At 37.9% G+C, this 26,966-nt stretch overlaps 1 protein-coding gene across 1 annotated transcript in view; it reads right to left on the reverse strand.

Annotated features, from left to right (window-relative positions):
• The window catches only part of ITPRID2 (ITPR interacting domain containing 2), a 37,045-nt gene extending 19,241 nt beyond the window's left edge, over positions 1 to 17,804 (reverse strand). The window contains exons 1-9 of the mRNA XM_052659370.1: positions 17,597 to 17,804; positions 17,204 to 17,249; positions 14,273 to 14,322; positions 13,378 to 13,434; positions 11,109 to 11,148; positions 10,925 to 11,023; positions 9,525 to 9,733; positions 7,967 to 8,667; positions 2,359 to 2,431 (exon numbers count right to left, since the gene is read on the reverse strand). Coding sequence (XP_052515330.1) covers positions 2,359 to 2,431; positions 7,967 to 8,667; positions 9,525 to 9,733; positions 10,925 to 11,023; positions 11,109 to 11,148; positions 13,378 to 13,434; positions 14,273 to 14,322; positions 17,204 to 17,249; positions 17,597 to 17,804 — 1,483 coding nt within the window. The remainder of the gene's footprint in view (positions 1 to 2,358; positions 2,432 to 7,966; positions 8,668 to 9,524; positions 9,734 to 10,924; positions 11,024 to 11,108; positions 11,149 to 13,377; positions 13,435 to 14,272; positions 14,323 to 17,203; positions 17,250 to 17,596) is intronic.
• Positions 17,805 to 26,966: the final 9,162 nt, after the last annotated feature.

A 26,966-nucleotide genomic window follows, 5' to 3' on the forward strand; every position in this document is an offset into this window, starting at 1 on the left:
CTTATTTACTCCTCTTTGTATCCCAAGTAACTAGAGCAAGCCAACAATAAAAACGTATTTGCTGAATTAATCAATCTCCATAAAGTTATCTCCATAAAGCAACAACAGACTTAAACAGTTGCTTAGAGGATTTAGAAGTGGAACTGCCCAATCTGCCTGGGCAAAGGGCAGTTGCCAAAGAGCCCAGGAAGCCCTGACCAGCTTCCCTCCAGTCCTCTCCCCTGAGGTCTGTCTTGGCCACCGTGAAGCTCGGCCCACGCCAAGCGCACTCCTCCGCAGTCAGCCCAGTCTGGATTCACACACACAGCAGGTCAAGTGTAGACTGCCTAGGCTTCAGAGCAGACGTCAGGCAGCGGAAAGAACAAGGAGACCGGGGACAAGTTCTGGCTTTATCGCCATAAGCAGTAACTTCTCTCCACAGAAAATGAGAGAACAGTTCTCCTACCTTACAGTGTTGCTTCATAAACTAAGTAGAATGTAGGTGAAAGCATTTTTGTAAACTATAAATCACAACTGAGATTCTTTAGTCAGACATTTCCATTTCACAAAAAACACAGTTTACCAAAGAAAAAGGCAGAATTAAAAAGAAACAGACTTTCGTCCTAACTGAAGAGGTAAGACATTATTTCTTATTAAAAACTAGGAAGTTAAAGCAAACGTTAAAGTGAGAACACAACAAAAGGTGTAAATTCTATTTATCCAGTATCACAGAGAAACAGTACACCTGTATACTCTGCTAGGCCAAAGAAAATATTGAACATCTTTGGCAATAAGGAACCTGTTGGGCTGTCCTTAACATACCCACTGAACGTTAACTTGTGACATGAGTTGCGTCACTAAACCTCTATTGTAAATCCCGGGACTGGATCTGAGATTTAGATTACTGCAGCTTCAAAAATTCTATTACCAAAGTGGGAAGTATTTTCATACATGCGCTGTGTGCATTTTTACTAACCTTGTGAGATGAATATATTACCAGTGATTCAAACTCTGCCACTAGGATTAACATACTTGCATATCACATCAAAATTTGGAAGGCTACTTTCAAAAAAATGACTAAAACACTATTGTTCTTTCTCCCTCTTTCATGCATATACACAAAACTATTTTACTGTTAATTTACAAAGATGTGATTCAAAAAAATGTTACCATTTTTAGTTATGCCACCAGAAATAAGAGCTCCTACAGCAGACAAGAGGAAGAAACTCAGATGTGAATACAAACCACATTCCATCTTTCCCGCTACAGGAAGCTTACTCCTCAAGGATCTTAAGGTAATTATACTGTTTTTATCCCCCCTTTGACACAGGGCAAGCTGCTTTATCCAATGCATCCCTTTACCTATCTAAAGCAAAGATTCCTGGATGGCTATGAACTCTGCCTTACAGCTCAGGAACACATATATTTATGGACTCACAAAGGGAAAAAAATTAAGCAGTAAAGTTCATTTCGTGTCTGACTAGAACTGTGGCGACCTAGGGAGAGTGGGGATCTTGTTTGTCAGTACTGTACGGCAATAAAAAAAGAAAATTTATATGCAGATTGTTTCATACGGAGTCACTCCAGAGATCAGAAGAGAACATGTAATTTCCTATTCTAGGAACATATATATGAATCTTTGCTTTAAAAAAAAACACAAAAAAAACAGGGTGGCTCAGCATGTGTGAAGTTTTAAAAATAAATACTCCTACCTTCAGTGGTCATTTAACTTCTCTTCTCCTTTCCTTTCTCCCTAAATCTCCAAAGGTTTACAGCTTTAAAGATGATCAGACATGTTTTTCTTGTTGCAAGTTAAAAGTGAAAGACATTGATTCAAAGGGTCTTTGGTCAATAATTAATAACTCAAGAGAAGAACAGTACCTACAGCAACTCACCTTTGATCTAGTTTGAATTTAACTAGCTTTAACTATCACTGAGAAACTGGTGTTTTCTGCCAGAGGCACATTCATGTATTATACCTAGGAGCTAGATTTAAGTAATGAAAAACCCAGAGGTGGTTAATACAAGTCTATATCTCAAACATAAGCATGTAAAAAGTAGGCCTGACTTTGTTGCTCTATCACTTCCCATCTAGCCCTTGTGTAGAACTAAAACATTATTTAGAATACACATAATTGTGCAAGGAGGTCATTACAAGATAAGTGAATTAAAATTACTTTATGAGCACGAAAGTCTTCAGGAAGATACCAAAGATTCTACAATCAAACCACGATGAAGCATGCACACCTATGTTCTTAATTTTCTTTTTATTTTTATAAGCACTGCAAACACTGATCGATAAAAAAAAATACCTTTTCCACATCACCCAAAGACACTGCAGTAATGTGCTTAGATACCAGTGAGTATGGGTTTACTTACCTCTTTTTGACTTGTTAAGACCTAGCTGGTAAGTGGTTGGAACATGAGGAGCTTCCCCCTCTGTACTTTGGACCTATAGAAGAGTTTTAGGTAGTTAAAACTTGAAGAATCTGTGGCAAAGAAGACTACTTCTTAATAATCATTTACTAACAACCAATCTAACTAAGAAGGTACCAATGCTTTATGTATTTAAAAAGTGCAATCTATCTCAAAACTTTTATAATGTCCCACATCTCAATTTTGTGATCTATTTTTCAGTTAACAACAGGACTTTAAGTTTATAGCTAACAAAGAAAACTAACTACATGTGTAAAGTATAATACTTCATTAAAAATAAGTTGCTATTAAATGAAAGACAGAGCCATAAGAAAAAGTTCTTCTCTAAATGTTAAACTTAGAAGTGTAAAGTCAGTCCCAGAGAAACACTAATACACTCACTGCAGTACACTGGCACACACTTAAGGCAATTACAAGTCTTGCATCTTGAAAAACAGCACATCATGCTCCCATTGCAAAAATCTTACAAAAGTCCACACATTTTCAGGTTTCACATAACCACTGATGTGTCAGACAGCTTTGTCTTGACATAAATGTTCTTTTAAGACACAACTTGGAAGTTGTACGCGGACAAGCAGGTTTCATTACAGAATTAAAATGTGAAAGATCTCAGCCATAAATTCTCCATGAAAATTATGTTCAAAAAGATACCAAACCCACAGAAGCTGTCCTTTTATGCTGTCTTTTTGTTTTCCTACCTAACAACTACGTAATTTAGGAACTGCCTGATTCTTCACTCATCATACCCACTCCTCCAATATTCTATCTATCCTAACAACTTAACTGTATCCTAAAAGTAAATACTTGTGGGAGTGTAATACTAATGCCCAACAGTTTACTCTGTAATGATTTGTACTTAAAATACTAAACAACATCCTAGTAAAGTGGGAAAACTCACCAAACATTTGGGCTTTTGGCCTTGAACAAACTGGAAAGTAAACAGCAAACAAGTTTTAGACAGAACCCCATTTTTGAGCTATGAATCCCATTCCAGAGTAAGAAATATTCCATAGGAATGAGAGTGGAAAAGCCAACATGAAAAACTTGAAAGGTTAAAGATCTTATTATCCAGTTTTAAAACTGCTCTGATTTGTGCTTTGTTCTTAGCAGTAGCAGCAGCTACATAGTTGAACATGAATCCATGTTTATCTATCTTCTGAAAACTGAAAGCATACTGGTCATTTAAAACCATCACCTATAATTATATATAAATTAGTTTCTACTATTCTTTGTTATTACCAAAAAATTATATTCTTCAAAGCAGCAGACATAAGTTCAACAGGAAAACCATTGTTTTGTGTGCAAAGAAACAAAATTCATTTTCTTTTTATAGTCAACAGAAGGTCTATTATTAGCCTCTATTCAGGCCTAGCCTACTTCAAAGAGTTTTCTGTAAACCAAATATCAAACAGACTGAAAAAGTGTAACAGAAATCCAAAAGTCTCCTTAATTTTATTCTAAGAATCTCAGCTTAGGCGAAAGATTATGATCTCTCATTTTTAAATGCAGAATTATCACGTATTCTATTCTTTGTGTGTGTGCTCAGTAGTGTTCAACTCTTTGCAACCACATGGACTGTAGCCCTCCAGGCTCCTCTGTCCATGAAATTTCCCAGGCAAGAATTCTAGAGTGGGTAGCCATTTCCTTCTCCAGGAGGTCTTTCCAACATCAAACATCTGTCTCTTGCACTGCAAGCAGATTCTTTACCACTACACCATGGGAATTCCCTATTCTTTAGATTTATAAAATTAGTCACAAGATAACATGACTTTAATGTATATGTATCCTCAGTGAACTATCCTTCAAGATGCTACTTCAAAAAAAAAAAAAACTCCCTCTCTCCCTCCACTACAAATTCCATAATTCCATAACTAACAAAGAAAAAAAGAACAGGGTCCTTAAAAATGAGCTGACAGTATCATATTTTACTAATAAAGCCACTAAACTTAGGATCCTTCCTCCCACTTACGCAAAATCATCAATCACTTGGAAGACAGAAAAAGACTTGCTAGCAATAATGGTTGAATTTCATAGCTTATTATGTTTCATTATTAGTTACAGTTGTGCAGAGGAAAGCATTCAAATTCAACATGGGGTGCCCCACAGAAAATTATAACCCAAACACAGACCTTGAGATTTATTTGGCAAGATTTTTCCTATTCCATGGTTTTAAATCCTCAGTGAAATTCTGATCATTTGCTACAAGTTGATCTTTTATCAACTATAGCTAAATATTGATAACTGAATTGAGCGATGGATAATGGGTATTCCCTCTACTATTTGATCTCTGGGTAAGTTTGAAGCTTCTCATTAAAAAAAAAAAAAAAAACACCACTAAACCAAAATGATAAAATCACTGGGTCTCAGTGTCTTGGGATTTAAAGCTGTAGGAAAACAGCTTTAGAATAATCCACACATTTGAGTTACTACATTTTAAAAATGTCTTAATCAAACAAAGATTTCTTTTTGAATCAATGTCCTGCTACCATGCAGATACCTAGTTTGGTTTTTCAAAGCTTGTCACATTCATCTTGACTGAAACACATCTTCTTAGGCACAATACTGTTGTGCTGTGTTTTATACAGCAGCAACACATAGAATGTTCTAACTCAAAGAACCCTTCCTCTAAGATTTAAAAAAACTTATACAGTGAAAAGGTCTTCCCAGGTGGCACTAATGGTAGAGAATCCACCTGCCAGTGCAGGAGATATAAGGGACATGGGTTCAATCCCTAGGTCAGGAAGATCCCCTGGAGGAGGGCACAGCAACCCACTCCAGTATTCTTGCCAGGAGAATCCCATGGACAGAGGAGCCTGGCGGACTACAGTCCATGGGGTTACACAGAGTTGGACATTACAGTGTCTTAGCATGCAAAAAAACAAAAACCAACTTAGTACAGTAAAAAAACCAAATTGAAGCTTCAAAAATCACAATCCTAATTTTTAATGATACCTCAAAAAATTCAAAGGAAAGCGTTATTTTCCCAAAGAAGTGGCAAGAAGCTGCGCATTGCATGACTTGAGTGCTTGCCAGTGTCTGACCCTATTAACCAGTCGGACTGTACAAATTGTATGGCATAATCAAAAGGAGTAGGTTTGTACAAAGACCCAAATTCAAGTCTTATTCTGAAAGACCAATGGAACAACTTAACTGTCAGGTATTTGACTGGTTTGGGATTACTTTAACTCAGGCCAATAAATGTAATAATAAGAATCCTGAAATTTAATGGCTAAAAATAAGTAATGAAGTACATAAGTTAAATCAGTAATCAGTGTGAAGACAGGATTAGAAACATTTACTAAAGCGTCAGTAGGTTAAAAAATTGCATATGCAGCCAATAGTATCTTAATTTAAATATAAACTTATTTATAAAGAGACACAAGGCAACTTATTAACAGAAATATGTAGATAAAAGCTCTCTTTCCTTTAACGTTCAAAGTATAAGAAATTTTTCCTTTACACCTAAAAGATGAACAATTGCTTATAGAGTAAAATCATTCTGGTTTAACTGTGAATCATTCATACTACTAATCTGTGGCTCTAGACAGTTACCATGATGTATCTATTCAAAATAAATTATTTTAAGAACACAAGAATAATCCAAGCAAGTCATTAAGAATTAGAAAACTCAAGAGTAGGTCTTCAAAACTTTCAGATACACTGAAACTAGCCTGCAAGATAGTTTTTATAAGGCAAACTGATTTTTAATTGAAGATAGTGTCTGGCCTTTTTTTTTTTTCTTAAGAGACAGTCATTTTCACTCTCCAAGGCCTGGCTCAGTCTTGTCATCTATTTAACTCCTTTTACATTTAAATAGTTCTCTCTGTTCCTGGTGACTGTTAGATCTTACCTTCTGCCTCAAGGGGACCAGGCAGCTTCATACACAGAGCCACATCTGCAATTTTTTCTCCCACCTAGTTACCTAGAGCAGTTGGCATTCAAGTAACCTGAAAACTGGCTTACTGGGAGACAGTGTGTGTGCTCTAGCTTATATTTATTCGCTGTTTTTACCAAAGGAAGAAAGTTCCCAAAGGAATCAAGCCTCAGGGGAAAAGAGTGCAAAAGAAAAAGTAACAACCTACTTTGAATGGGATCTAAAAGTTTGCTTTAATAAGATTGTTCTCTTCATTTGTCAGTATGATTCAACAAGCTTGGGAGAAAAGGAAATTAAAGAAACACACTATTTCCTTTCTTTATCCATTGTTCTACAAGCTTTCTTTAAAGTTCCCAAAGGGATTAAAAACACAATTCTAAGAGGTTTTTATCCATATTTGAAATATATCTGAAGAATAAGGATTATCCTTAAAATTCCCTGCATTTATAACATAGCTATGATTGACTATGTATTATTTTTTGAAAACAGAAATCTTCAGTTATTCTTAAACCATCCGTGCCTGTAATCTTGGACTTCAAAAAAAATACACTTCCATGTGAAGTTACTTTCTTCAGTAACTGCTCTTGCCAGCAGAGGGAGCAAAAAAAAAAAAAACCCCTGCCCATAAAAAAACAAAGTACATCTATCTGGCACTTAATAAACATTGTAAAGAACTTTTGTGTATGGTATCAGTAGCAAAACTCTGGCTTAGAACTCAGGAATTCTAGAAATTAAAAAGCAACATGGAAGAGTGTTTTTTCATCTGAGTCACTCAATCAGGTCTACAAGTAACCAGCAAGTATTTGCACTCTATTCGATTGTCATAGAAGAAGGGCCCTAAAGGAAGGCAAGAAGTTACGCTTTACGAATGCTAGGACAAGTTTAGACCAAAACAAAGACAAAAGAGTAACTGAACAATAAAACGGAACAAAAGGTTCTATTAAATTGTCATCTTCTGTTCTTTCTAGTCCCATACTCAGCTGCCAAGTCGCTTCCGTCGTGTCCGACTCTGTGCGACCCCACAGACAGCAGCCCACTAGGCTCCTCTGTCCCTGGGATTCTCCAGGCAAGAATACTGGGGTGGGTTGCCATTTCCTTCTCCAATGCATTAAAGTGAAAACTGAAGTGAAGTCACTCAGTCGTGCCTGACTCTTCGCGACCCCATGGACTACAGCCTACCAGGCTCCTCCATCCATAGGATTTTCCAGGCAAGAGTACTGGAGTGGGGTGCCATTGCCTTCTCCGAGACCTAGCCTCAAAATCTTCACACTTTCCCTTCCACTGAGATAACATTAAGAAAAGCTTGCCCAAAGGCACATAGCAATTCAGTGGCCCAAACAGAACTCAAACCCATCTGACTTCCAAGCCTGTTATCTCTAACTGTTATGCAATATTGATCTGAGTTTGAATACACTCTCTCAGGGCATTCTCACAGCATCCAGCTGTTAAAACTGAGAAAGAAAAACAATGGAGACAGAAGACCTAGAGGAGCCATTATACTGACACCACATGGTCCAGTGACATCTCGGTTTGTGAAACAAAAAACCTGAGAAGTTAAAATCAAGATGATTTTTTTCTAGCATACATCCATTCACCACCTTTCATCTTAAAAACATTTGGCGGCACTGTTTTCCCTAACTCACTGTTTGAAACAGTCCTCAGTAATTTTCCACCTACCTCTTCCATTTCAAAGGAGTCCTTCTGCTGTGCCATTATGTTTCTTATGGATGGGATCATCAGTGGTGCACATGGCTCTTTTTCAGGTGTGGACAAAGGGACATTCTTCAGCTCCCCGCCATTTTCCAGCTCACTATGACTGGACATGTTGAAATCACTACCTAAATCAGATTCTAGAATACCAGATTCCTCATCCAGTTTATTCTCATGACTTTGAGTTTCTTTACTTTGCCCACTTTCAGCTTCATGGTTAAAATTACTATTTGCTTCACCAGAAAGTCCATCAATGTCAGAATTCTCCATAAAAGCTGCTGAACCACCTGATACCTCTTCTTTAACTGTAGCCAACATAGAAGACGACTCTTTCTTCTTCATAATTTTTTGAGACTTCTGATCGTTTTTATTGCCACTTTCTTCCATCACTGAAATGTTTACGATCTTTCCTTTGTCAACGGCCAGGGAAGGAGTACTACCTTCTCCTTTCTCTGTTTTTTCAACACATAAGTTTAGTTTAGATAGTGTTTTCATTAAGCGATTTGCAGTGTTACTTCGGGTTAAAGGTGGAGGCGAGTCTGTTTCCTTGTTAGAGGTCACTGAGGACATACTTCCAATTCTCTGCAGGGGAGTCCCAGAGACTTGGGAATATAAAGAAGAAAATGCGTTGGCCACAGTAGTAAGCACTTCAATTTGACGAAAACGGCCTACAAAAGTAAAAAAAAAAAAAATATATATATATATATACTACACACATATTATTAATTAAACCATTATTATGGTTCAGAATTTCAATAATTGAACTACTTAGATCACAAAGATTATGAAACTAGATTTTTTTCTTTATCTAACACTTAAAACCTCTATATTTACTGTGGAGAGGGAGAAAGATTTTTCACTCTTAAGTACTAGAATTAACGTTTTAAAAAATCAGAAAGAAGGACAAAGCATAATGACAACACAGAATAAAACGGACAGAACTGCTACTGATCTATAGCTGTGACTCTCTTTTGAGGTGTCGAACTCTCCCAAATATTAAGTATATAGAGGTATATATTTTATACCTAATGGGAGGGAGCTTAGATTTACAGATCTCTTAAAACTAATCCAAGGACCACGGAGGTTCCCACTGTTGGGGATTTCTGATCAACAGGAAAAAAAAAAAAGGCAGATTTACTGTGAAAAATCATCAAATCAGCCATACCTTTATAGATTTATAGGAAAAGCATCTGAAAGTGACTGACCTCAACTAATAGTAAAAGGCCTCTCCTTTATTTATTTTCTTTTGGAACAAAAGCAATCTGGAGATATGTATAAGGTTCCACAGGTAAGTTACATTCTCTAATGTAACACTTAAGTGGAGAATGGGGTGGGGGGATAGGTAAATTAACTTCTATAAATAGAATAATAAAAATTTAGAATAAGCAAACAGCTATTGTATTAACCTCAATAATTAAATTTCCACAGTTATTCTTAGAAATTAGTAAGGCTTTAAAAACAAGACCACCTTGCTGTGTAGATGCCATAATTTCAAAAACAATATGCTAACATTTAAAAACCTTACTTGTTAAAGCGTAATTTGGATTTTCTACTTCCATCCGTTGCATTTGTGCACTCAGAAATACTTTAATATCTATTCCTCTGGCAAATGATGATGAATTAAAAAATCTGGAAGGAATTTTGGAAGCAATATCTGGTTCATCTCGTCCAAATCCAAGATTATAAAGAATTTCTTCAGGGTCTTCCTCATAAAGTTCCAACAATTCTGAAACACTAAAAAAGAAAAAAAGAAATATCAAGATGTAAAGTAAGGTTATAGTCCACATCATACTATAAATGAATTCACATCCCTACTTTCCTGTGAAAAGATCCTCTACCCCTTCTACTCTTTAAACCATTATTTATTTCAGTATCTTTATACATTATGCTCCAAATGCGATTAATAACCCTTAAAAGGAGTCTGTTCTTTCAAGCTGTTAGTTTTGAGAAAAAGAGCTAAGCCCTAAGAACACCCTCAATAAAGAAACTGTCTGATTCCTCACCTTATTTTTTTTGTCATTTTAAGAGATGTCCAGTAAAGCAGCTAAACAATTAGAGGAGAGATGAGGGAGAATAAAGAGTAAACAGATTAAAGAAAAAATGAAAGTGGAAAATGGACTAGGAAGTTGGTACAACTTTGGTACCAAGGGACACCCTGCAGAACTTGAGTTTTTCTGCTATCTTTCGCTGTCCTGGAAGAGGCAATACAGGTAACAACTGATCTCAGAAAGGTGAGGGAGGAGCTTACTTTCAACTTTTTTCTAACCACTTGCACCCAGGAAGCAGGAGGAGTAAAGTAAGGAGAATTTGGATTTCACAGGGATCAATTCCTGCTCTAATTCTGTTGGGAACTGAACATTCTGTAACCCTTATCTCTCATGCCAGTGATAATCCAAGCTGAGACTCACCAGAGAAACGAGGAATGTTAGAGACAGAACGTGAGCAGAAGGAAATTTCAATTTGTTTCAGAGAAAATGTTCAAATTTCAAAACAATAATCTGGACAATAAGTTGGTTGCTTATGCATATGTATTTATTTTTATATTTTAAAGATCTTTGGTTTTATATGAAGATAAATCTATGTTTCAATATCAAGTTTTAAATTAGAAAGATTTATTCTGATATTTATATCAGAGTAACTCAAGACTCTAGCAGAATGGAAAATTTTGGAAGTAGAAATTATTCCACTATGGAGTTCCTCTCTCACAGGGCTCAAAATACTCATTATGGATTCCAGCAACATTATTAACATATTTGTTAACTTTTACTTAATTAAAAAAAAAGATACTTCTGTCACTTATGTTGATCTATGAAACACTCTGGATTCCTTTTGACTTCATACTGTCAAGCCAAATCCAAGGCTGAAAAAGTGATCAGATTAGGTCATCTACAACACAATGTAATTGCAGTATAAGCTCAGAAGTACCTTGAGACTGTCCCACTACTTTTCCCAGAGCCAGTGGAATTCATACTCCTCCCTTTCTGATGAAACTGCAGTCTTCTCTCTTTGGCCAAAATATTACTGCTGTAAACAAAAGTAGATTATATAAATTTTACCTCCACAAATATTCCTAATGTTTAGAAAGGAAAAAAAACAAACAGCTACATACCAATTATCAATTTGAGCATCAATTTCATGAAGGTGGTTCGCTAAAGGTAAAAAGAATAAGTGGAAAGCACAACTGTTAGCAAGACAATAACTACTGTGATACAATCATTTAAAAAGCAAATTAGCCAGATTATTATTGCTAAATGTCTAATGTACCAAACTCTTGTCCTGGCACATTAAATCTGTGTCATTAAAGATAATATACAGATAGGTAAGAAAAGAATCAGTGGCTTGTGGAGGGTGCTTTTGGTTTTGTTTGTTAGCAACATAAAACTACTTCCACTGAATGTTTAGAAGACATATAAATAACCAATTAAATGTAATAGTTTGAAATAAGTAGTAAGAAGGTATGTGGTATGTGTGATTCTAATTACTAAATTTTAAAACTGTTAATAAAGAATACCTAACAAGTAAGAACATGAGTTAGCATTATTTAAGTGTTCAATAACAATATCTATTTCTAACATGGCTTTTTTAAGGCTAATAATTCACTCCAGTTACAGCCAATTTTTCTTGCATCTACTTTGAAAATTTCTACTCATTTCAACATATGTTTTCCTATAAAAGTTGCCTTTCAAGTTTATCCTAGACTTACAAGTTCTAAACAAATAAATGCTATTAATGTTTAAGTCTAGAGTAAGTTAAATTTACTGTATTTAAATTTTATGGACAAATATAAAGAATGAAATTATTAAAAGTGTATCTATTTTCAGCACATCAGACTTTTTCCTTTTTTCATTTCTGATCTGCAGAGCCATGGCAATTTCTTATCCAACAGAAATGTGTCTAACACATAGCATTCAATAAATATTTACTGAATGAATGACAATAATCTTGAAGCAATTTTCAGTAGAACAGCATAATAGCTCCACTTTTCTCTGAGACATCCTTTTTGGGTCTGGCTTCCAATAAAATCATTCAATATGGATGAACAGGCAGAGCACAGAGTTTTAGGGTAGTGAAAAACACATTATATGATATCATAATGATGGATAAATGTCATTACAATTTTGTCTAAACCCATAGAATGTACAAGACCAAGAGTGAACCCTAGTGTAAGCTATGGATTTGGGGTAATTATGATGCCTTATTCTAGGTTCATCAACTGTAACAAATGTACTAGTCCGGGGCAGCGGGGATGTTGACAACAGGGAAGCTATGCATATATAGGGCAGAAAGCATATGGGAAACCTCTGTACCTTCCCCTCAATTTTTCTGTGAAAAGAACTGTTTAAAAAAAAAAAATGAAGTCTTAAAAAAAATTCCATATTGTGAAGCTACTAAGATAGTTATTGAGTGCTATTTACAATAACATTGGAAATGTATTTTAATACTGATTGGGGAGCAGTAGGTTTAAGCTTTACAGTTTATTTTATAGAGTTCATTCCTGGAAAAGATATTAACAGAAATATAACTAACATATTCACATATTCTACAGTTTTCAGTGTTAGATGGCTCTTAATAAGTAATCTATCATACAGATTGACTTCAAACAGCAAAAGATCAAGAATATTAAATTCAGTGGGTAAATTCACTATACATCAACTTATAATTCAAAAAGATTTAATAAAATCCTTAATTCTTTTTTTATAAAAAGCACTCATTAATAACCCAGCTATATAGTAACCAATAATTTCAAAATACCAATAAAACAATAAAAAAAATTCTTAACTTTACATTGTGAAAGCTTTATTATGAATCTGCAGGAAAAGATAATCTGTGAAAATTTAAACATAGCACAATACACTTTTAAAATCCTAATGCAGCTTTGAACCGACATCAGTACAATGATTTCTAATTAACTTCTAGTAACTCTAATTTGTCTTTTCCTTTAATCTTCTAAAAATCTGGAAAAAGAGGAAGCGAGGAAAGACAGGAGGCACTTGAATGCAAAAAAAAAAGACAAGCTGCAGCTGTATACCTCACACTAAAATAAGTTTCACTGCAATTTTCTCACATATAAATATTTAAGCTTCCTTTTGTGGGACAAGTCTTCCCTCAGTTGTATCACCATTATTTGCCCCAAACAGTTCCTTTAGAGCATTAAAGTCCAGTGAAAACCTTTGAGTATTTCACAATGGTTTTCCAGAGCCATTTCTTCGGGTCTCCAAAAGGCTCTCACTAGATTAACACATAAAAGTTTCTGTAAAATGTATCTGAGCCACTTTCAAGAACTTTAATTGTGAGGGTCATAAACCTGAAAACATGTCACTTTCTCTTTTTTTCTTTAATTTTAAAACTATATGAAAATACAGTTCTTCCAAACATACCTTCAGCTCCCAATGACAAATCATCTTCAAAACTTCCCCCATTTCTCACAAGCACACCTGAAAGAAATATCAGAAGATTCATCCCAGTATTCTGTCCTTCCTGACCCCCCACATAAAATCGCTGTTTTAATTTAAACAAACTGACCAAGCAAAATATAAGACAGAGTAAAGCATTTCAGACATGAATGTCCTCATAAGTTACTCTCCTTATAATTGCAGGAAGAAGACACACGTTTCATTGTGAAAGAAACCAGGTAAAATTGCTAGAAGCTAGAATCTACTGGCTATTTTATACTTAATAAGCCTTTAAGATGTTGAATTAGATAATGTATCTTACCCAACAGTTTCACTGAAAACCAGATTCCGATACAGTCATTTCTTTTACCCCCTTATATTAAGTTGGGAGCTCAAGCTAGATTTTCCTGATACTGTAAATAGTTTTTATATACCTTGCCACTACCTGCACATTCTTATTATACTTTGAACTTTGGAATTCCACCTTGCACAGGTGGTAAAACTTCAGGTGTGGCAATTTCAGTTCATGTAAGCAAAGAAATGCTACACTAAAGCTGACCTAATTCACTCAATATATATTTTCCCTATGTTTACATATCACATTTCTATATTTAATTAGTCTTTATATTATCTAACTGAACAATAAAAATAACGAGTTTCACATTGTGCAAAGGCTTAGTAATTTGTTTAAACTCACCACAGTTTTTATGGTTCATGACAAGGTTTCTCCCTTTCGGCTTTTATCTTAGAACTGCATATTTTATAAACATGAACATCACTTTTATAATTTATATATACACATACACATTCACTTTCACTCCCAGGACAATAAAGTAGGACCCTCATAAAGAACAGATTTAGAAAGGTAACTTTCTCTTACCCTTGAGAGTACTACTGCTTTGTTCATCCAGTGAGGCTCCCAATGGGGTACTGAAATCACATAAACATATCAGCCTTAGTCTTGAAAAGCTGTCTGGAGAGCTGCCACTGCACTGCCCGACACTTTAAAGGGTTATAGCTAAGCAAGCTTCTAATCACAGTTTAACATTTCTCCCAAACACACAGGGAATGCAAGTGGATTACATAAGTAATATGCTACCAAGCAAATACTGCTACCAAGCAAATACCTATCATCAAGTCAGCTCACCAGGAATGATTTAATCACATGTCTGATGTGCCAGCAATTAAGAGCAAGAATGGCAATTACAAATGATATGAATTGGCATTTTCTTTACAAAAACAGAAAAAAGAGAATGACAGTAGGCATTTAGAAAATGTCTGCTCCTCCCAATCCAATCCCTTCTCTAGAAATAGGAAACAGAATTAAAAGAAAACAAATCTTTATCTCAATAAAATTAAAAAGTCAGAGTCTAGTTAGAAATAAGGCTCAACAGTTTTCTTAAATCTCATCCAGCATTTTAGAGCGCCACTCAGTCCCTCCCTTAGCCCAACTATTATCTTTTCTGATACAGTAGAGAAGTTTGGAATTCATTTTATGCTTTTAAACTGAAAAAATACATATATTCTTCATTTAACTCTGAAAAGATTACTAAAAAGTTGGCTGAAGAATCTATCGTAAGAATTAGCCATTACTAAAATTCTTTCACATTCTTATTGTTCAAACAAGTCTTTTAAATGCAAAATATCTCTTTCTCAAAACTAAGCTAAAGAAACAGATTATTTTATTATAAAAGTTCTACTTTGTGTCATAAGTCTTTTGTCAGTAACAATTTATACCTGTTATAGATTCACCCCGGACATGGAGTCTATCATAAAAATATCAGTTTCAAAAAAATATTACTGAAATGCCAATGTTAAAAGTTTCTACAAACAAATATACAAGCAATGGCAGTTCTTTAAAAATCAGTGTTTTTGAAATCTAAAAGGATAAGCAGTGACCATAAAAGCTCTAAGTTTTTGCACATATTTTAAAAAGCTAAACTTTATGCCTTCAAAAAGTCATTCCTCTTCCATGATGGCTTCTTGGGTAGGACAAAACATTGCATTACTCCTGCAGATATCTCTACTGGCCTGGGCACCAACATAAGATAGCAAATGAGCAGACTATAACTGGCATTCTGCTTCAGAAACAAGTCTCTCACTCTCATAATTGCTCTTACAAATCTTATCAAAAACTCTATCTCTTCTTAGATGCTACTTTATTCAAGCAATGTGTTTCCACTTAGCTGGTGGGGGGGGGGGTGGATTTTTAAAATAAAGACTCCCTTTAAGGAAAAACAAGAAGGTATCTTTATTCAGGATATAGAAAGCAATAAGAAACAAAGATTACTTGAGACCCTATCATGGGGGAATATGCTGTCTTTAAATCACCTGTACCTAATATACAAAGTAGACTAATTCTAGGAAGGATCCTAAATTGTTATAGAAAAAAAAAATGCAGTCACGTATACCCTACAGTCAAATCTGTGATGATTAAAACTCACAGTAAAAGACTGTTTGTTCTAGCTTTTCAGAGTACAAATGAATGTCCCTTTTGTACAGAATAGGTGCAACAGTAGGGAACAAGAAAGAAATTGATGAAAGAAATCCATGAGGGAAGACGCAAGAGAATTTAGAAACAAAACTTCAGGAATTTTCAGAGATCACATGTCCTAGTGAATGTTAACATCTGCCCATTACATTTATCTGTAAAGATACACTTATTTACTGTCTGCTTGATGTGATCTCATACAATCTTAATTTCTATACGTCATAAAAAACATGATTCTTCTCTTGCTCTTAAACATTTTTTTGTGTATTTTTACAAAGAGGATCCATATATCTCATATTTCAGAAGGGTCTGTGATATCCAGAATAAAAGGAGTCCAATAATAGAGTGTTCAGCAAGGCTCCAAGCAATTCACCAAAACAGGATACCAACAGAGCAGTGGCCAGTATTTTGTCTCTTTAGGGAAGAAAAACAAACTGGCATATATAAGAATCATTTCTCTCTCCTCTCCCAAAAAAGACTTCCCAAACTCTGGTACTTGGACAAAAAGGTGAAGAAAAGCCCCAGCTGAGATGGCAAAAAATATATACAGAAGAAAATACCTTAACAAAAGTTAAAAAACCTACATTCTTCACAGCAGATTTTGTAAGTAGCAAATAAGTTGGAAAAAATAATTAAAATATGAAACAGGCACATTTTACTGTAGTAAGACATGATCAATCTCCTCTGTACTTTCAAACATTTCTGTACCAGCTATCAAACCATGTAATTAAACTGATTTATGTAGCCTGAATGTCTTCAAAGCTCTATTTCCCTTCTGTGAATTCCAAGGCCATCTGACAAATCCACGTCCAAGGTGTAAACTAGAACAAAATTAGCTAGTTTTAATAGCTCTCCAAACAGAATTAAGGCACCAGCATAAAGTTAAACCCCAGTTAATGTAGTTAAGTAAATTAAACTCATTTAAAACACATTTGAAAGGGAAATGACTCTATGCCAGATGTACAGATGTCAAAACAAATGCAAAATAAAATACTGTGTGAAATGTGACAAGCCTTTCAAATAAAAACGGGCCAGCATAATAATATGACATGACTATCTGTTTTAGGTTTCTGATGTCTGATGCTAACATCATGCTCCGGAACTGAAGTCCTAACAACTGTAAAGTCAACATGGTCACCAAATAATCGGCGCTCACAGCACTTCCATTTCTAATCGTTTAAAGGAGGAAGCTATCCGCCGGCTTACTTTCCGGTTCAGAGCTTATGAGGTTCACGGGACCCACAGGGACGGCGGCCCGAGTCACTCCGCCCGGCCGTCCCAGCTGAGTGGATCTCCCCCCGGACGCGAGCGAGGACTCACCGGCAGTCCTTGAGCCATATCGCGATCTTCTCGTTGGGCACGTTTCCTGCAGGACAGAGGGGACAGCTCGTTACCGACCCCCGGGGAACTCTGACCACGGGGTCACCCTGGATACCCCCAGGGAGAATCTTACTAGGGACAAAATGCAGCCTAAGCCACACGTCGCAGTGACCACCTGAAGGGAAATGATGGCACCGGGGTGTCTGTGTTGACGCTGGAGACGCCTTGCCAAGTGCGCGCGTTTAAAGGTCGAAAGTGTCCCCTTCCCCCTGCCTGGAACCCAGGAGGTCTTCCAGAACTCAGAGCAGTCGCCCAAGGCGCACGAGACTTTCCTCCGCCAGCCCGCACTCCCCCGAGCTCCCCGCCCGCCGCTGCCCGGCCGGGCGCACGGACCTCTCCCCGCGGCGGCCGGCAGCTTCGTTCCGGGGAGGTCGTCCTCGTCCTCGTCCTCGTCCTGCGTCGTCGCCTCTGTGGACAGGTCCTCTGTCTCCGACGCCTGCCAGGAGCCGCGGCACTTGGCCCAGGCCTTCCTCCTGCGACTCGCCACTTGCCACTCGAGTTCCTCCTCCGCCTCCGCCGACGCCACCAGGGGCCGGTCCATGGCCACACTGGGGGCTCCGCAGCCCCAGCCGGAGCCTGTGAAAGACGCGGCGGCGGCAGGGACCCCCGCCCCTAGCTGTCAGCGCCCCGCCGGGCTGGGGGCCCCGGGGAGCCGGAGCCGGCGCGGGAGGAGGAGGAGGAGGAGGAGGAGGAGGGGACGGGAGGGAGGGAGGGAAGGAAGGGGAGGGAGGGGGCGGAGGGCCAGCGCTTCACATGAAGCCGGCCGGGCGCGGCGCGGGAGCGCGAGTGGCCCGAGCGAGCGCGGCTGGGAGCCGAGCGCCTGCCAGCCCCCTTCCCGGCTCCCCCGCCCCCGCCTCCGCCTGACGCCCAGGGGCCTGGCCGGCAGCCGCGCGTCAGCGCGCCCCTCCCTCGGCGGCATTCCACGCCCCCTTCCGGCCGGAGGCGCGCGGGGCGGGCGCGGCGAGCCCGGAGCGGGCAGACCCGCCCCCGAACCCCCGCCCTCCGCCCCCGGACCCCCGCCCTCCGCCCCCCGCCGCGGCTTTTTCGCCTGTTTGTAGGTTAATAATCTTTGCTTCCTCTCAAGTTCTCCTCGCAGCCTAAAAGAGAAGGAATGTGGAAAGGCCAAGTTTCCCTGAACGCCCTTCTTCACCTCAAAACAAGTGTCTGCTTGGGCTCCCTGAAAGTTACTCTTCGAGGAGTCCAAAGAATTGTGTACAAGGAATTGTGGAGAAAGCTAGGGAAAAGAGGCGCATAATTGGTATTTGTCAAAATGTCTAAACAGGAAAGACTAGACTTCGTGGAGTGCTACTTTATGCTTAAGAATGTTATTTAACGTGGCTGTTATGTGTGAAATTGAATTAAGAATGATTTAAGCAGGAAGTTCCACGTTGAAATTGGACATAAAGAGGTGAAGGAAAATAGTGAGAACGTCTGAGGAAAGTAGAAATATTTGAATTTGGGTGCTACTAGATACAAATGCTGTCAGGGTTTGGAATTACTTTAAAAACGAGTTTGAGCATTTCCTTTTGTTGTTTTTAAACTCTTACTAGCAGAAAGACTATAAAATACTAATCAGTATCATATCCAAGATCCAAAATCGCTTTCCAGAGACATCAAGGTATCATTCTGGGCCTTCTACTGTAAAGTTATGGGGGAACTAGAACAGGGGTACTGGTATGTCACTGCCTTGAAATTTCACCATTAATCTATTCTTTGAGTCTCAAAAACTTTTGTTTTCAAGAGCCCTATAACATACTACAGCTAACAGTTGAATTGCCCTGCAAAATAGGCCAGAGTCTAGCTGCCTGTAGGAAAGGTAAGCAGGAGAGCCAGCGTGGATGGTACCTGGAGAGAAGGCATTGAAAGGGCTGGTTCAGAAGTCCCAGAGAACCAACCTTGCTGTGTTCAGTTTCATCTGGGGCCCAGAGGGACCCCAACTTACTTAGCTCTGTCATTGCCACATGCTGTTGTTGACTCTATCCTAGCCTCTCAGTTCATTCCTTTTCTTTCTGTCCAATACCTCCATGATCTTCAAGATCCAGCCAAGTCAGAAATTTTTCTGGACTGCATCTTTCCACCACCTCTGGTCACATCTTTTCCACAGTTCCCTGGTATGTACCTGAATGTCTGTCTCATTTATTTTGGGACTGAACTTGTGCAGTAAATAATATGACTGGCTTCTAAGGGTATGTCTGGCTTCCTAGGCAGCCTGTAAAGGGAGACACCAAAGAACACTATTCTATATTCTTCCTGCATCGTTTACACTTTTAGCACAGTGCCTATCCCATGAGGAATATTGAGTTCTCAAGGTAAATTTTCTATGCTTCACATTCCTCAGAATGGACAGTCAAATGGATAAAATACTTGACTCTATGTTGTATCTCTTTGGCCTATTATCTTTAGTTTTGTTGTTTAAATACTTTTAAACAACGAAGAATTTTTGAGGATAATGAACCACATTTTATATTTAAAAACCCAGCCACCAGGACCTCCCCTGGCGGTCCAATGATTAAGACTCTGCGCTTCCGAAGCAGGGGGCACTAGTTCCACCTCTGATTGAGGAGCTAAGATCCAACATGATGCATGGCATGGCCAAAAAGAAAAAAAAAAACACCAACCAATTCAAATAATAAAGGGGGGGAAATGCCAGCGGATAAGCTTAGAATAACATTAGATAATAGCTTTAGTGCAACAAGTCTTGAATTTCTAATCCCACAATCATGTTTTATTCTACATGATGATTTTTAACCTAAAACACTGAGGGTATAGAAGTAATAGAGAAGGAAATCCTTGTCACAGCTATTTTGAAAAGTAATGACTTTTAATTGTATTCTCAACTTTGAGATTTTACAAAATTTCCCGTGTTTCATTTATTCAAAAATGAATAGCACACTACACATGAGGAGAGCTGGTCTGTTTGCTTGCTTCTTCAAGGATTTTTTTTTTTTCCCAAACAGCTACTATATTGTAGACCAACTGCCACTACATTTTGCAGAAGTTCTACATAAAGAATAATGTTTGAATTACTAATCCCCATGGGCTTCCCAAGTGGTGCTAGTGATAAGTCCGTTCAGTTGTTCAGGCGACCTCATGGACTACATGGACTTCATGGAGTGCAGCACTCCTGGCCTCCCTGTCCATCACCAACTCCCAGAGTTTACTCAAACTCCTATCCATTGAGTTAGTGATGCTGTCCAACCATCTCATCCTCTGTCGTCCCCTTCTCCTCCCACCCTCAATCAGGGTCTTTTCAAATGAGTCAGTTCTTTGCATCAGGTGGCCGAAGTATTGGAGTTTCAGCTTCAACATCAGTCCTTCCAATGGATATTCAGAACTGATTTCCTTTAGGATTGGCTGGTTGGATCTTCTTGCAGTCCAAGGGACTCTCAAGAGTCTCCTCCAACACCACAGTTCAAAAGCATCAATTTTTTGGTGCTTAGCTTTCTTTATAGTCCAACTCTCACATCCATACATGACTACTGGAAAAACCATAGCTTTGACTAGATGGAGCTTTGTTGGCAAAGTAATGTCTCTGCTTTTTAATATGCTGTCTATGTTGGTCATAACTTTTCTTCCAAGGAGCAAACGTCTTTTAACTTCATGGCTGCAGTCACCATCTGCAGTGATTTTGGAGCCCCCCAAAATAAAATCTGTCAGTGTTTCCACTGTTTCCCCATCTATTTGCCCTGAAGTAATGGGACCAGATGCCATGATCTTAGTTTTCTGAATGTTGAGTCTTAAGCCAACTGTTTCACTCTTGTCTTTCACTTTCATCAAGAGGCTCTTTAGTTCTTTTTCACTTTCTGCCATAAGGGTGATGTCATCTGCATATCTGAGGTTATTGATATTTCTCCTGGCAGTCTTGATTCCAGCTATGCTTCATTCAGCCCAGCGTTTCTCATGATATACTCAGCATCTAAGTTAAATAAGCAGGGTGACAATATACAGCCTTGATGTACTCCTTTCCCTATTTGGTGGTAAAGAAACTGCCTGCCAATATGGGAGACTTAAGAGACAACAGGTTCAATCCCTAGATCAGGAAGATACCCTGGAGGAGGAAGTAGTAACCCACTCCAGTATTCTTGCCTGGAAAATCCCATGGACAGAGGAGCCTGACAGGCTACAGTCCATAGGGTCACACAGAGTCAGACACGACTGAAGTGAATACTAATGCCTACAAGGTGGAGGAAGAAAAATATTTATACTAGATGCAGATAATCCCATCCAGCATGCTATAGTGGAAACAGTAGAGTCTTTGGTGTCAGACTGAAGTTTGAAATCTGTTCCTATCTCCTTCTGTCTCTTGTATGGCCCGGGGGTAAAGCAGCTGATATCTCTAGCTATCACATTCCTCATCTTTGAAATAGTGGTCATGATAACTGCCTGCCCAAAGGTGAAGTGAGGATTACATGAAACAAAGTAGATGTTCAGTGAAAGTAAAAGAAAGTGAAGTCCCTTAGTCCTGTCCAACTCTTTGCGACCCCATGGATTGTAGCACACCAGGCTCCTCCGTCCATGGGATTCTCCAGGCAAGAATACTGGAGTGGGTTGCCATTTCCTTCTCCAGGGAATCTTCCCGACCCAGGGATCAAACCCAGGTGTCCCGCATTGCAGGCAGACGCTTTAACCTCTGAGCCACCAGGGAAGCCCGCAGATGTTCAGTATCACTACTGAAGTTGGCATATTGCACAAGACAAAAATCAATCTCATGTGGGGATTTATTCTTATAGTAAATAACATCTACGTGCTTTTGCAGCTGAAATTTTTAAACATTATAAAGTCAGGCTAGGACAGAAAACCAACTCCAGTTAATTTAGCCAATTTTAAATAGAAAGCATATATCAAAAGTGAAACATTATGCTCAGTATAATTCATTACTGATAAAGAAGGCTGAGTGCGAAAGAATTGATGCTTTTGAATTGTGGTGCTGCAGAAGACTCTTGAGAGTCCCTTGGACTGCAAGGAGATCAAACCAGTCAATCCTAAAGGAAATCAACCCTGAATATTCATTGAAAGAACTGATGCTGAAGCTGAAGCTCCAATATTTTGGCCACCTGATGGAAAGAGCTGACTCATTGGAAAAGACCCTAATGCTGGGAAAGATTAAGGGCAGAAGGAGAAGGGGACAACAGAGGATGAGATGGTTGGATGGCATCATCAACTCAATGAACATGAGTCTGAGTAAACTCTTGGAGACAGTGAAGGACAGGGAATCCTGGTGTGCTGTAGTTCATGGGGTTGCATACAGTCAGATGTGACTTAGTAACTGAACAACAACAAGGCCTTAACATATTCCTCCAAATTACAAAACAAGATTTACTAGTAGGAAAACTGGCTCGTAGCTCAGTTGGTAAAGAATCTGCCTGCAATGCAGGAGACCTGGGTTCATTCCCTGGATCGGGAAGATCCCCTGGAGAAGGAAATGGCCACCCACTCCAGTATTCTTGCCTGGAGAATCCCATGGACAGAGGATCCTGGCAGGCCACGGTCCCTGAGGTCACAAGACTCAGACACGACTTAGCGACTAAGCCACCAGCCACCATACTAAAGCAGTTTGGTTCTAGTTAAGGTATTGTTTCTTCAGTATTTACATAATTAAAAATTTTATTTTGTGCATCAAAATCTTAATAATTCAGAATCTGATCAGAAAGTGGTATAGTGTTGCAGTTTACCAAATTGAAATATAAAATACTGCACTTTTTATTTAATCTGCCATTCTATTTACTTAATACCTTCCAGATCCCTTTGTCATAATAATAGAATTATCTGGAGGAAAGAATTCTGTATAAAGTAAGTTTGGTGAACTCTGCTTATTCTCATCTCTCCCAATCCCAACCCAGTCACAATGAATATTAAAGACCTGAGAAGTCTTCAAGTTTTTTTGTTTTTTTTTTAAACTGTTTAAAACTGTTTAACTTTGCTTAACCCAGCCTTTCTAAAGTTCATTTCAACATGAAATCTTTGGACCCCCTGAAGGAGAAGGCAATGGCACCCCACTTCAGTACTCTTGCCTAGAGAATCCCATGGATGGAGGAGCCTGGAAGGCTGCGGTCCATGGGGTCGCGCAGAGTCGGACACAGCTAAGCAACTTCACTCACTTTTCACTTTCATGCATTGGAGAAGGAAATGGCAACCCACTCCAGTGTTCTTGCCTGGAGAATCCCAGGGATGGGGGTAACCTTAGTGGGCTGTCTATGGGGTTACACAGAGTCGGACACGACTGAAGTGACTTAGCAGCAGCAGCAGCAATATAACTGTTAACATTTCCAGGGATACTAGTTTAATGATTTATAGTAGGATAAAGAGGATGAAAGGAAAATGTTTCTGAACCAGTGACTTCTTCAAAAACTTTCAAAGATTTGTTTACAAATCATATAATTAAACTATGCAGAAAGGTGGTTAGTGTGCCTTAGATTGTTTTTTTATATATATATTTTAAAGTCATTATTAGCCATTAAAGTATTTCTGGTTATTATATATATTTAAAGTAATAAAATTGAGTATTTAAGGTCTATAATCTAAACCTATTACCTTTTGTCTGGTTTTTTCCGCATTAGCAAAAACTCTTACTATACTAGTTTGCTGTCCTCATAAATACGTATTAACATAGCAAAATAATCTATTTTGATTTGCCTCATTTTCCTGAGTATACATCAGAAGATACAGGTGTTAATATCACTGGAACTTTGCCTTACAAATTATTTATATAATCTGAGTAAATTTATATACTTTCTAATTTTGTACAAATTAAAGACTTGTCATTTAGCGCTCATTTCACCATTCCTAGGTTACAAGGTCTTCAGTTTGCCACACAGTGCTAAATTTACCCTCTCCATGATAAAACCTTTTAGTCTTCTTGTTTTCTTTTCAGCGGCTCAATTTTCTGGTGTTTCTGAGCAACAGGTAATAGATGGCTCATCTATTCTTCATCAACAATGACATGAAGCAAGATTATATAACAGAATAAGCTTTATTTGTTAAATTCATGAAGGAACTCAAAGACGGTTTTGAAAATTTTCGTAACTGGACATAGTAACACATGGGAAAGCCAATATGTATTTAATCATTTGTGAAGCTTTAAGATCAATCCTTTTCTTCATTTCTTTTTCAGTCCTGCCTTAAAATATTGCTTTTAAAGGACTCTGATGTTTTGAATCGTGAAAGCTTTGGAAAAGGTATATTTATTGATATCAAATGCTCAGTCTTTGCCACTTGAATTAAACATATTTCTATGGTACACAACAAAACAGGAGGACGTCATTATTGCATTTTGCAGTTTTCACAGTTCTTTTATGTGATCAATTTACTGATATGCATTTTCTTCCTAATTTAAGATTAATTACTAGCTCTTATGTTACCTATATGATTCTTCCTATTTAAAGGCATTTAAAACTTTTAAAAAATTATTTCACTATGCGTATATTTGGAATTATATGTTTATTATAATTGTAACCTCTCCTTCCACCACATTTTATGAGGATCAAAAAAACAGGTTGGTAACTAGATGAGCCATGTGTCTATATAATACTGATAATCTATAAAAGCTTTAAATGGTACAGACCTCACAAATGGTTCTTTAAAATATACAGCCCCCCCGCTCCCCCCACACACACATACAGTCCTTTTAAGAAGTAATTCTGATGTGTTCCTGAACCTGAATAAACTATAAACTGCACTGACCTCTCCTACCACATTTCCCCTCTCTAATCTCCCTTTTGCAGCCCCTTCATGCCCATCTCAGAACAATCTGCATTCAGAACAGGACCGTTTACAAGTTGAATGGAGTTATTTTGGGTGAGTCATTGAAAACACAGTACAAAACCTTTCCTCACTCACCAGAAATGCATTTTCAAAATAAAGCCAAAGAGAACAAGGCTTGGCAAGTTTGAGGACAAAATGGGGAGAGAGCGGGGTTTCTGCCAGACTCAGCCAGGATTTTGCTCAACCATTTTTGGCTATTCTTTACGTTCAGCTCCACCAACTTTCCTTACCATCACTAACCAAAACATACAAGATTGAGCAGGTAAGCCATCAAAACTAGGACATTCAGTTTCAACCAGCTCTGCACTGGTAGATAGTAGATCCCTGAGAATTTAGTGACAGTTTAAAATCCCCCCTTTTGTCCCCCTGAATTCAGAGGTTACATACTTACTTAATAACTTCTTTTCTCTGATTAAATCATTTTGACAAATAATGATTATAGGCAATTTTTAGAAAGTTGTGTATCCATTCAGTATGCAATCTTTTAAAGTAAGAGAAGTTTTATGAGAGTTAATCCAAGAATAAGATATTAAAGGAAATAGAGCTATAGAGACAGAAAATAATAAGCTAGTTCCTAAGAACTTTTAAAATTGACTTAATATAAGTCTATACAATGACTTGATAAATTTGGGGGCTTTAATATGCAGGTATTCAAGATTCATGCAACAATGTAAGGTCTTATTTATTTATCTATCTATAAAACATGTCACTCACCTTTTATCCTGCAGAGTGCTTTCTAGCTGAAATACAAGTGATTACTCTTCTACAACCTATTACAAATCAGCTGAAGCTTACATCTCATAAATGAAGAAAAACCTAGAATCTGCAAGGAGACATCCTTAACATAAAACGGTAATTTAGAACTCTTTCACTGTAAAATTTGGTAGTCCCTGAAAATCATGTTTGACAAAGGTTGACCCAGTACATTACTGTGTGCTAATTAATACATCCTGTAGAGGATCCTACTCTTAAAAGGGGTCCCTGTTCACAAAGAGTCTATCCCCAAGTGGTGGGGACAAGCCAGGCTCTAGTGGATATAATTATGCAAGTATTCTTGAACTCCCTGCAAATTATCAGTTTCCACAGTCAAGGTGACAATTATTGGTTAGGCAGAGTGAAAACTCCGTGTTTGCAAGTTAAGCTGGCTATGGAAGCATGAGGGTCATAATAAACAAACACATATTTCCTGCTCTAGTTAAAATACAGTAAAGAACTCTGGTTTCCCACATTTTTTCCTTTTGTGATTAAACAATTGCTTTAAAGTTATAAAATAAGTACTTACATGACCTTCAAAGCTTATCTCTCCTATCTAAGAATGAGTTCATTGTATTTAATTGTATTGAAATATGATCTACATATGATCAAAGGTTAAAGGACCAAATATCTATTGGTGGGAACCTCAAACTAAGAACTTCTTCACAATCTTATTTCAAAACAGAAAAATAAACCAAACCTCCACTAAAAATTTATTTGAGGCAAGAAAGTTCATTACTGTTGTTTCAGTGGCATATTTGGCCTGGATTCCATTAGTATTAATCAAACAGCTTAAAGTTGTGTTTGTTAATAGACTGTTATTAAATGAAAGAACTACAGGGTAAAGGTCAACACACAGGTTGTTTTGCTTAATTTTTAAAAATTCCCCTGAGCCTGTGTCTTTCCAATCTTTTTAAAAACAACTCAGCCCAAGTTGGCACCTTAAACCTTTAAACACTGTAACTACACTAGTGGATATTCAACTTGAAGAAATGCTGTTAGAGACCATTTATTTCAGTGGACCCAAGGAAATAACAGTGCTAAAAATGGGTACTTTTGATTGAGCACTTGCTTTGTTTCAGAGACTGTGTTTATACCTGGATTTACAGTGTCTGGTTTAATACAACTCTATACGAGTTTGTCCTTGGAGAAGGAAATGGCAACCCACTCCAGTATTCTGGCCTGGAGA

This window comes from Budorcas taxicolor, chromosome 2 (assembly GCF_023091745.1).
Source record: "Budorcas taxicolor isolate Tak-1 chromosome 2, Takin1.1, whole genome shotgun sequence".
In the NCBI taxonomy this organism is placed as follows: Eukaryota; Metazoa; Chordata; class Mammalia; order Artiodactyla; family Bovidae; genus Budorcas; species Budorcas taxicolor.